At 43.5% G+C, this 12,297-nt stretch overlaps 1 protein-coding gene across 5 annotated transcripts in view; it reads left to right on the top strand.

The window, feature by feature from the left end:
- The window catches only part of kank1a (KN motif and ankyrin repeat domains 1a), a 41,024-nt gene that overhangs the window by 12,471 nt on the left and 16,256 nt on the right, over window positions 1-12,297 (top strand). For 3 of the 5 annotated variants that reach the window (XM_029510339.1, XM_029510335.1, XM_029510337.1), the window contains exon 2: window positions 10,732-10,864. In XM_029510339.1, coding sequence (XP_029366199.1) covers window positions 10,828-10,864 — 37 coding nt within the window. In that variant the 5' untranslated portion in view covers window positions 10,732-10,827. Of the gene's footprint in view, window positions 1-8,058; window positions 8,139-8,426; window positions 9,038-9,597; window positions 9,645-10,731; window positions 10,865-12,297 lie in introns of those variants that run through there. The other 2 variants (XM_029510338.1, XM_029510340.1) reach the window with 2 other exon arrangements.

Genomic DNA, 12,297 nt, shown 5'->3' with positions numbered 1-12,297 from the left:
CTCCCCCTCGCCACCAGCACAATACAATGTGTTGCGTTATAGCTATGAAGGCATGCTACTGTTTTCGTAGCCTCTGACCCCCCGTGACCGCCGAGCTAATGAAAAGGATGACACGGAAGTCATCGGTTAGCCCCGCAGTTATTCCAGCTTCCTGAATGTGAATCAGGAACAAGAATCCAGATCCTGATTTGGATTCCTCGTTTTTTGCTTTTGTTTTTTAATTAATCTGCCTGGAAAAGTGAAGAGAAGCAGACATTTTATTTTATTTATTCATCTGGCAGTAAGTTAGAGAGTTGAGCATTAATTAAATTAATTTAAATAGCTATGAAAATCTCCCAGAAAGCCCAATTTAATGTGGGAAAGTTTATTGAAGGGTCGAACCTCAACACATGAGGATAAAAAAAAAAAAGCTGCAAAAATATATTTCAGTTCACTTTTACTTTCCTGGCGTGATATTGGCTGAAATATTGGCTCGTCTTATCTGAAGGGTTACAGATAAGACGCCTCTGTTCATTTTCATTAAAGGTCAGGATAATTCTCCCTTTTATTTTAATTCAGTTAACACTTATTTCAGAGTTGTAGTTTAAACGTTGTGGTTAATTACATCTGTCAAAATGTGTTGTTTTTTTTTTTAACCTGCTGAGATCTGGTCTTTATTTTTCCGGCCCTCCGTGTCTCTGCTTCCTGAAGCTGTTGATGTTTCCTGTGCGACGACAGAGCGTCTCTTTGTTGTCGTCCTTCAGAGGACGGCAGCAGCTCGAGTGTCTGTCAGGTTGTCGGGATGAACCTGTGTCGTTGTTTTGTTGTTTTGTTGGGTTTTTTTTTGTTTTTGTTTTTCTCCACGTGTGTGAACAGGACGGGGTTTTAAAACCAGCCTCAACCTGTTTGTCTGAATTAAAGAAAAAAATATAACCTCTCATGTTGCGGCTTCAGAAAACTTCAGATTCTTTTGGTTTGGTAAATGAATAATTGCTTCGTCTTCTGCCTTCTCATTCGGACTCCCAGCAGCTTTATAATCTTTTCATGATAGCAATTTAACTTTTTGTAACTTTTGGTTGAGAAGCTGAGAAAATTAACACGAAGCAACTTTTTCACTTAAACTTGTTGTTGCAAGATATTCTCTCCATATATAATAATCATCTTATCAGTGATGTATCTTGCTTTTGGAAAAGGTTTTATTGGCTGAATTTCTGCTCCGGGTCTGCTTTTTTTTTTTTTTTTGCTGTCTCTCCCTCTTTTTGTTCTTCGCTTCCTCGTCGCCTCCCTCTCTGGAATAAATTAGACTTTTAAATCAGGACTAAAGTGGCGTGTGGGCCACATTGATGAAGGAGCCCGGGGGCCAGCAAGGAAGAGAGAAGGTTTTGGGTGGGGGGGTTACTGCCTCGTTGGTATACTGTCCTCCTCCAAGAAAAGACCTCCATCCCCTCCTTCTTCCTCCTCCTCCTTCCTCCTTCCTCCTTCCTTCTTCCCCTCCTCCTTCCTCCTTCCTCCTCCTTCCTCCTTCCTCCTTCTTCCTCCTCCTTCCTCCTTCCTCCTTCCTCTTCCTCCTCCTCCTTCCTCCTTCCTCCTTCTTCCTCCTCCTTCCTCCTTCCTCCTCCTTCCTCCTTTCCTTCTCCATATGCACTTTTTTTAATCTCCCCTTCTCTCAGTGGAACAAATCATTTAGCTGCCTTCCTAATGAGATTAGTCCCCCCCCCCCCACACACACACACATCTTCCCTCCTCTCTTGTCTTCTATCCTTCAGTTCCTTTTTCTTTCTCCAGAAAAACACAAGTGTTGCATCCGGATGAGAAGCCCCAGAGAGGGTAAACTGAATAAACGAGGAGTTAAACGGAGGATTTTAGTTCACCTTGTTTGGCCTCTCGCTGTTTACTGAGGTTTTTTTTTTTTTTTTTTTTGCTGAATTTCTTTTGCTCTCTCTCTCTCTCTGGCTGATCTCACGGATAAGCTGGGCCGAATAAACTCTTTAATAGCTACAATTCGGCTGAGGCGCCCCAGAGACTGAGCAGGGATAACAAACAGCACCCCCCAAACACACACACACACACACACATCCACGCTAACTCCCCAGATTAGCATGCTTGATATCCCCGATGACAAATGACGCGGAGGCCAGTTAATCAGGCCTAACCGCTGATGTCACCACGTGAAGCCGCAGCGTCCTGCTATTTCGGAGATAAACAATGAGGCCAGGATGGCCGAGGCGTCGTGGCCAGCTGCTGGGGAGGAGGAGGGTCAACAGATGGGCATGAATATATTTTACATTAGGCTTTAAATGAGATGGGTGTTCTGTTACAGAGACACCCGCTGATACCAGCAACAGTTAGAAGATAAAAGCTCAGTCGCAGCAAAGTTCAACCTGCTCTTCGTGAAATCAGCCAACAACTCGGCTTTTTATCTTGATTTCAGTTTTTCAGTGAGAAAAAGCAGCGCGTCACATCCAGATCAATGAAAAGGTTAACGCAGATTCTTCACTTTGGCCTCAAAGGTCAACTCCGATTGCAGTTATTTCAGTTAGTGTGTCTTTTTATTTTAAATTTCCTGAAAAGAAAATATACAGCCAAGTGACTTTTTATCAAACAAACGTCCTGGAGAATGTGATTTGTAGCCCTGGTGTCACAACAAGGCACAATAACTGTCACATTTTTGAAGGTTTTGAGGAACAGCCTTTTACTCTTTTTCTGGTTTACAGCGTCCATATCGGCTCTAATTGATTCCTGTAATGAGCGTTAAAACGACCCTCTTGTTTTGTGCTCAGCTTCTTCCGTCAGAAGTCGGTCAGCAACACGATGATCAGATATCAGTCAGCATCAGGCTTTCAAAGCGAAGCGGTTTAATGACTCAGATAAAAACTGTCATATCTCCTGAAGCTGGCAGGTGTCTCTCCGGCTCTCCGGTGACGACCCGGAGCCTTTTGTTCCCAGGACCTGGACCGAGACGCAGCTGGACCTTCACATGAAAATCAGACTCTCATCTTAAAAGAGCTCCATGAAATCGTAGCCTGGACGTTAAAAAGGGTTTAAATATTTTTCCTTCATTCTTTCCATCTTTTTGTGCTTTAATGTGTGACTGGATTTGGGACCAGATCCAGTCCTGGATCTAGTCCCGGATCCTCAGACTTGGTCAGCAGTTGAGCCCGACAGGCTTCGGTTGTGTGTTTGTGTGACAACCTGCTGATTTGTCCAACAGCAGAATCTCTACTCATTGCTGTAACCCCCCCCAGCAGCTCAAGTGTTTTGGATGGGCCAGACAAAAATCTCCCTCAATCAATCAATCAATCAAATTTAAAGGTGATTAATCCTTCAATACTGCTTTAATGAAATCTTTTTTTTCGGTCCAAGTGAAGTGAAACGGCTCGGTCTCCCTCCGTCGGGCCGTCATGAGTTTAATTGGCTTGTTCTTCTTTGTGTGTCTGCTGTCAGAGGACGCTGCGCTGCGTCTCATTGGTCCGTCTCCCAAAGGTCAGCGGAGCCGGCTCACTCGGCACAAAAGCAAACACGGGGGCACTTAAGATGGGGAATTTCTCCCACAATGCCTCTTTTGAGCGAGCTGACAGCAGAAGTGGAAGCTCTGGAAGCGACAGACTTCATCCGGAGCGGTCGCGACTCTTTGACACTTCATTTCAATCAAAGTTTATTTAAGTTGCAGCATTTTTTTTTTTTTTTTTGTCTGACTAAAATCCAGAGACACTTTCCGCCCTTCTGAGTGAAGAAATGTGCAAGTGTTTGACTTTTATACATCAGATTGTCCAGGTGATCCAGATGATCCAGGTCCAACATCATGTTTCAAAGTGCTCGTCACCGTTTGAAGAAAATTCACCATCAGCCTTTTTATTTTAAGTCTGTTGTTGTCATTTCTTCAGTTTATAATGGAGATTCACAAACATGACCGGGTGTGTTGTTTTTTTGTTTTTTTTTTTGTGGAAGTAATGCTGCAAAGATTTTGATGTTCAATGAATTCTTTCAAAGTGATTATTCCAACAAACGTTATTTATGTTAATAGGAAATTAGATTTTCTGGCTGTCCATCCTGCTCTTCTCAGTCAACCAAACATCTCTGGGTGTTCGTTCATTCGTGACAAACCTCAGATTAGTTTTCCGTCCCCCGAATGAGGCGGTGGGTCCGTTCAGCTCGCCTCCGCCTTTGTGACTCCACTCAAGAGCTAAACAAACAAGTGGCTCCAGCCTGTCCTTGGTCAAGTGCAGGCTGGACAGAAACGAGGGGGGGCGTAGGGAGGTGGAAGGAGGATAAAGAGAGATGGAGGAACGGTGGACTGGATGCCGGAGAGAGAGAGGCTGCTCTTTGGGATCCAGCTGAGAGACGCTGTAAAAACGACTGTGTGCTTTAGTGAGAACTTTAAAACTGCTTTAAAAAGTTCATGTTCGGTGACTCCGGCTGCTTCTACACCAAATCACACATTTAATCAGTCTGTTCATCGACAGACGTTCTGTCATACTGTGTCCCGGGTTTGAATCCCAGCAGCCCGATCGTTTGCTCAAAATGCTTTTTTAAGTCTCAGACTAATCAATAATCAGCAGCCTGCTCGATAAATACTTTTCGGCTGCAGCTGCACAAACTTCTGAAAATCTGGTTCTGAGTGAATAAAAGTGTGGGCTCATTATTAGCCCAGTCCATCTCTGTCCTCCGGGGGGCGGTGTAGTGTTAGAGGACTTTGTGTGTCGGTGTGTGTCCCCCGACTTGAGTCCCCGTTGGTGATCGGGATGCTGCAGCGACTTAAAGTCTCATTAAAGATGAACCTTAAAGGCTTCACTCATCATTCAAAGTTCACCTTCCTTCTGAACATGTCCAGCCACGTCCCTAAAATGTGGTGGGAAACATTGTTACTGGTGCACAAACAACTCCAAAGACTAAATTTATTTGAGCCAATAAAAAGTGAGACAAACTGTCTGACACTTTTTTTTTTTTTTTTTTGGTCTTATAGCTTTATTTGGCTTCACGGGAGGAATCCTGTTCAAACCACTTTGTTTGCTTTTGACAGTCTTGTACCAAATTCTTCCGAGGGGGGCAGCTGAGCCTCCGGAGGGCAGCTGTCAAGATAAACAGCCTTAAAATAGACAGACGCCTCACTGCAGCGTGGACTCTGATAATGATAATCAATGATGGTGATAACGTCTGTGTGTATTTTATTCTGAAGGGAACAGACACAAAAACATTTGCACATTGACTTTGTGTGTGTGTGTGTGTGTGTGTTGGATCAAACCAACTCTGTGAAATGCATCAGGTGAAAGAGGACTCTTTGTGTAGGTGTCTCCTCTGATGGAGTTCATCACCTTCCTGTTGTGCGTCTGAAGTTTCCTCAGCAGCTTCTGTACTTTCTTCTTTTTGGCCTTTTTACCTGCAGAGACAGGAAAGGGGGCGTCCTGTAATCACGATTTAAGGAATAATCCTCCAGTTACTGATTGAACCCAAAAACAACCAAGAGCAACTTTAAATCTTCTTTTTTAAGTTATTTTGGGGCGTTTTATGTTACAGCTGCAATAAGAGAAAGACAAACTTGGATGTGTTTCCTTTTAATTATTATTTTTTGGGGGATTTTCAGCCCAAATCTGAACTCATACCAGCTTTAGAGACTCAAACCTGCTCTGTCTTGAATTTATCTTATGGAACAGATTAAGCAGATGATGGAATGACTCGTCTTTGTCTTCTTCTTCTTCTCAGACTCTGAACTCGACATTTTTCTCTCCCACATAAACATTCACCACATTTGCTGCAGGTTTTTCTTTAAGTGGTACAATATGCTGCAGCTCTGATTTTACATCCTGAGGTCAGAAGCTTCTGTTTCAGTTTTTTTTTTTTTCCTTAAGGAAGAACAATGAGACAGAAATGGTCAGAAAGACGCGGAGCATAATGACAGAGGGTGTATGTATGATTTGATTTTATTTTTTCTATAATTTTTTCTATAATTTCTATAATTGTGAGCAAACGGGTTGCCGTCTGTGTTTATCTTGGCGCACGAAGCCCGAGGAAGAATGGCAGCAGAGTTGAAAGTGATAGCACCAGAAATAACTCCACGTCTGATTATACGGCGACAGGAATAACCCAACGTTGACTCATCCTCTCTCTTTACGTGAGCCCCGCCGTGCTGCTTTTACTTTTTAACCTCAGACCGAACGCACCTGATGTCTGACCCCCAGCAGGCTGCTGGATTTTTACGTTCTACTGACGAAGCATTCAGAGACCAATTTGTAATTTTTTATATATTTATTTATTTTTTGTACAAAAGATCTGGAGTTGAGTGCGTCTCTCTTCTTTTGATAATGACAATCAAGGAAAATGGCATAAACAAGAAAGAATCATTGGCACTAAAGCTAAGTTTTCTCTTTATTTACCATTTTAATAAATGCTGCTAGCTAAGTATTAATTTTTTTTCTCCTGCTAGTTTAATTTTAACTCGTCTAGTCGCTGCAGCTTTCAATCTGCTCAGAGAACGTAGTTTTAAGTTTCAGACTCCCCAGAGGATGAACTGGGATTTAAATAATCCCATAACTTCTCATCCAGTGCCATCATCTGCGTTCAAACTAGAGACGCACTTTTAATGCAACAAACTAAAGCGGTGAACGTTTTAAAAACGGCATGTTAACAATGTCATCAGTTGTGTTTGCATTACAGCAGAATGTCGACAGAGTACAGCTGGAGGTGTTTCCGTTGAAAGAAGTTTTGCTTCCACTTTGAGGAAGATGGACGAAAGCATTTTGGGTTTCTGTGGCTTTGGAGCGCTGGTTTGATTCACTTCTATACGGACACGTCTGGAAAAACCACCTCGTGAAAGTGTGAAAACGTCTCTGTGATATTTATCTGAGAGGTTTTTGGGAAGTTGTTTCCATCGCCGGTATTTTAGAGCGATATTTATTTTTTGGGGTGTGATTGAAGCGCACACGTTGGCATGAATTCCTTCTGGCTCTGTCTGCATACTGTTCTTCCTCGTCCCTTCTAGCAGCAGGAAGTCTTCACTTTTAGCCTCAGCTACCCCGACTTGTGGTTTCTGCAGTGAGACAGTAGACTTTTGGAGTTGAAACCAAAATCCTTTCAGTCCTGTAAGTTCCTCCCCCCTCGGAGGGATAATTGAAAGTTTTTGAGCTCGGCTCCCCGGCGTTCAGCTGGACATCCGCGGTGGTGGACGTCAGCTCCGAGGCGTCTGACCTCCTCACCCGGCCCGCGTCGTCTCCACGGTCGGCCCAGCAGCTTCTCCTGCAAAAGCTTCAAAGGCATTTCCTAACGAGGCCCAGATGCAGAGCCGAGACGACAAGCAGCCACCGCTTGTTCTGCAATTACGCCGACACACGCGTGCACGTTAACCCAGCTTCCTGTTTCCTGCAGCACAGATGCAGAAATCCGTCGAGTCACAAGAATGACTGCAGCTGTCGTCATGGCACGAGCCTGAAAAAGCTGAAAAAATAAAAATAAAAAACGAGACATGCCGCTGCACAAACCAGTTTGTGTTTTCACGCCATTAAAAGTTTCTCTCCGGGCGGTTTTCCCTCCATAAAGCTGCAGCTCTGACTTTATTAGGGGAAAAACAGGCCTGTTGAATATTCAGCGCCGCAGGACGAGCTGGAGCTGCGTGTGTTTTCAGGGTGGAAAATGTGAACATCCTGCCAGCACGCAGGGAATTTTCTACTCAATGTGGCGCTGAAAAGGCAGAGGGACGGAGTTTATTGACAGCTAAAGTACACAGGCTCTTTGGGGGGGGGGGGCAGGAATGAACAAAACTCAAAGCTGACCATGATTAAAGTGTTAACTCCCAAAAAAAAAAAAAAAAAATTCAGCTCTGTTGCTGAATGTGTTCACTAACCAATCGCTGTAGATTTGCTTTCGCAGACTTGTCTTTCACGTGTATTTACTTTAAATTGGTGACGTGCTCGGGAACCGTGTTTGATCATTAAAAAGATCTTCTTCAAGTCTCTGGTGTCCCAATAAATCATTTAGGCGTGTTTGTTCTAAACGCAGGCACACGCCTCGCCTCGAACAGGAACCTGAACCTGAACACGTCTTTATGTAACAGCTGAGAAGGAACTAAACAGGTTCATCTGGTCTCCTTCTCCTCTTTGACTTTACTTCGACTTGCGGTTCGTGTGCCCGACTTGGATCAGATGAACTTTTAGATCTTTTGTTTTACGGTGAGTGAGTTTAAACTGTCTGGAAGTGTTGGATTAGTCTGAAAGGCCACGAGGACGCAGCACCAGTTTGGGCCTCTGACAGGTTCAAGTAGAGTTCAGTTTTTTTTTTTAACTGAATCATTTAGAAAAAGAAGGTTTTGTCATTAAGATACTTAATATCAGAATTCTGCCTCTTTAAAAGAACATTTGATGCTTTTCCTCTTTTTGGATTCTTGTAAACTGAATGTTTGCATTTTTAAATTTTTTTTTTATTTTGGGACTCAGATGCAGCAACAACCTTCAGTTCAGCAGGATTTCAGTGTTTGATAGAACGAATGATTAATCAGTGTTAGAAATTCAGTTGTAGTTTGGATGAAACATTTTAATGCTGGTTTGAAATGGAGTAAATAAAGAGAAGCAGCAGTTCTGAAACGTTCGAGGTTTGAACCAGGAAACAATTACATGACTCATTTACGGCGCTCATGTTGAGTATCAGCTCCATTAATTTGTCAAATACTCTTGATGAGGAGGATAAACAGGTGTTTTATTTTGAAATCAGCCTGCTTCCTGTTTCATGGGGCCTGATGGGAGAACACCACTGTGTTGGTTAATAAGTAACTGGGATGAACAGGCTTTGCGTTCCCTTGTGTTGTTGTGCAGTGATGTGGGGGGGGGTCTCACCTGGAGGCCCAGTGGAGGGGTCACTTCTCCCCAAACAGCCTTAAAGTCCTCTTTCCTCTTATAGGACTCAGATCGTTTGGCTGTCATCTGAGGAAGTCGTCTAATCTTAGCTGTGAAACGTACCCCCCACTTCTCAGAGGACAGTTTTGGTGTAGGCTCGTTGTCGGGGGCCTTTTGCACTCACTTGTGTGTTTGCTACCTGCGCACAGAGACGAGGAAGTGGAGAATGAGAGTTGCAGGTAAGCTGGTGGAGTCGGAGAGTTCGGTGTTTTGGTTTTGATGAAGGTTTGTCTGAGGCAGGCAGACTTTTTTCCATCTGACCTGACGATCTAAAGGAGGAAAGCCAACGTGCCCACAGATGTGACGCGTTAATTCTGCCGGCCAGTTTTAAATCAGGAACTCGTGCATGTGACAGAAGGAGTCACGCTTTCCTCAGGATTTCAAGATCTGTTGGTGTTCAGCTGCGGCAGGAAGGAAAGGAAAGTCTTATTTTACACATTCTGACACAAACTAACAAAAAATCTGCAGCCACTGAGATTTGAATATTGGAAAAAGGCCAGGTTGTGATTTTCAGTTGACACAAAATGTGTCAAATGATCGTCATGCGTTGTAAACAACACTTAGAGTGGTGAGATTAAAAAAAAAGTGTAACTGGAACAGGAGAGCTCCGTAAATGTGATCTCTAATCAGCCGATCGCAGCCACGAATAATACATTAAAGTACGAAAGTGTAACTTTGGGTGCAACCTTCATCTGTCGGCGAACAGATGATGACTTTAGAAGCTCTCTCCTTCCTGCAGGTTTGCATTCTGGCAGCTGATGGAGCAAGACGTCTGGGAGATGTTTGGTCAGTCTGACGTTCACCGTTTCTTTGCACGGAGTTGGCCATTTACTTTCCAATTTCTATGTTGTTGTTTAGTTTTTTGGGGTTGTGTTTTTTTTTTTTTTTTAACATTTGGATCAAGCATGAGATGTTTGCGCTGGTCTTCGTCCTCCCTGCATGTCGTGAACAGGAAGTTAACTCTGTTGGCGCCGACACTTTAAACTGCAGCGCTTCTTCATTTGGGTTTGTTCTGTAAAGGTCGTCTGTTCTCAGACTCAGAGGTCAACACCGCTTTTAGTCCCTTAAATACACAAAGTTATTAGACAGATGCGGACAAATGTTTTTGCACAGTTAATCTACATACCAATGAAATGTGGAAGTGTAATGTCTAAACTGCAGCAGCTGCCTGATTTAAATGTTATAACATGTTGCGTTGTGCGACAGAGCACACATCATCGTTAAAATAACATTGTTGTGGTTTGTGATTTCGCACTTTTATCCAGGTGATGAGTTCAGTTTGAACTTTATTGTGATAGATGAGTTGAATCCAGTCTGAGAAAAGTCAGAATTCTTTTTGTTGTAGAAAAAAAGGATGACTGACATAATAATAATAATAATAATAATAATAATAATAATAATAATAATAAGTGTTGCTGACTGTTATGTTGAATCTGATGGTTTGATTTGTACAATGAACAGAAAATGAGATGTTTTAATGAACAAAATGTTGACTGCAGTGAATTTGAAGTCCATTAAAAGATGACTGGGGGGGTCAGATCAGGGCCACATGCAGTCGACCCACCACCACCACCCTTCTCCTCTCCCCCAGTGTGGACTCCTTGTTCTTGGTGGGGGGAGAATAGCTCTTTTGTTCTCTCTCATAAAGTTTCCATTGATGATGACCAGCGTCGTGCACACAGGACCTCTGTTCAGATTCGAACACACCTGTGGGGGGGTGAGCTGCCTTCAGGGACCTTCAGCCCCCAGAAAGATGTGATCGACCTTTAAAACGCACAAATAACCGAAATAAGACTCATCACTGTTGATCCCGATCCAGAGCTCTGACATCTGCATGCGACTCACTTAATGCTTCCGTTGTGTTTTGTCTCAGCCTGCAGGTTGCATGGTAATCTGGACTTGATGCATGGCGGTTGCATGACCGCACTGACCGGTCTTGTTGTGGGACTGAGAGCACGCAGCTGCAGCCATGGCTCAAACCATGCACGTGAACGGCAACGATCCAGGTAACGCACAAAGACATGCATTATTTGATGTTTGCCTGCTGTCGTTTTCTGTGTTGCTGTGGCTCACGTGTTTGTTTCAGATTTGGTCCTACAGTCGCCTCAGTTTTCCCATGGTGCATTGTCAGTAAATGTGTCCCTACATGTCAAGTGATCGCCTCGTGAACGCCGTGAGCTCATCCTGGCTAAATAAAACTCAGCGTGACGGAGGACACAAAGGGACTAAACGTGGACGAAGTGTCCGGTTACATGTTTGTGTCACGTATATTTAACTGGCCAACTTCTGCAGCACATCTGTCCCCACGGCGAGTGAAAGCTCTTCGCTGCGGCCTGAAAACAGTCAGAGGATTATTAACTTTCAGCTCCTCTCATTCAGGAACTCTTCAGGCTCTGTTTACGTCTGTTGTCACGATAATCCCGATCTTTAATAACAGTAAAGAGGGAAAAAAAAAACTATGATTTTAAAAAATATATAAAAGCCACAAATTTAAATTACACAAAGACTCCTCGGACACCAGGACATCTTTTTCCCAGAATGGGGGAATGAATTAGCTTCATTAGCTGCTTTTTTTTTTTTTATAAAACAATGATAGAAATCTTCTTTAAATACTGAAAAGCGTTTTTTCTCTTGACTCTGTATGCTTGTTGTGCACGTCGCTGCAGGAATGTTAAACATTAGCTGTCTCCCCTCTAACTTGTTTCTCTCTTCTGAAACACAATGAGCTCGTACGTTCATGCAGCGTCGCACATGTACAGGAGATTTCCGCGGCTCGGTGTGAAATAAACGCTGTCATCGGCTCTGAACATACACACACACACACACACACCTGCAGGCCTCTCACATTCCTGGGAGACTAACAGGAGAGAGTGAAGCTCGTTGCTTCCAAATCCCTGCAGGAATGCACCCAAACTTGACCCTGAAGACCAGAACTTCAGTGTGGAGGGGCGAAAACATAATAAGTGGATCGGCTGTTTCAGGTTTTACAAAACATGTAATTTATAAAAGAAAAAAGAAAAGAAAAGAGGAATGCTACGCTAACAGAGCTAACCTCCTGCCCCGGGCACTCTGTAAAAATAGCTCCTGCAGTGTTGGCACTTTACATGCTAAAGTGGTCACCTGCTGCACGAGAAGCATTTCAAGAAAATGGTTGTAGTTGGGAACGAACCAGGGCAGAAAAAAAAAAAACGGATAACGGATCAATCAGGCCAATCCATCTGATGTTTTTGTGTGTAACTTCCTTTGAGGCTTTGATTCTCACTTCTGATTGGCTTTTTTCTGAGTGATTGTGGTGGGTCCACTTGGACTGGACTGGACTTGGCTGAGGGCGGGGACTGCGTTGTTGTGACATCGCAATGTTCAGAAAGTTCTGTCAGCCGGTTTCAAGGCCCCGCTTCTGAATACAGGCCTCGAGTACTGAGACCTTTTGATACTGTGA

This window comes from Echeneis naucrates, chromosome 9, assembly GCF_900963305.1.
Source record: "Echeneis naucrates chromosome 9, fEcheNa1.1, whole genome shotgun sequence".
In the NCBI taxonomy this organism is placed as follows: domain Eukaryota; kingdom Metazoa; phylum Chordata; class Actinopteri; order Carangiformes; family Echeneidae; genus Echeneis; species Echeneis naucrates.
The sequence above is the reverse complement of the archived record's forward strand: the minus strand, read 5'-3'. Positions and strand labels throughout refer to the sequence as shown.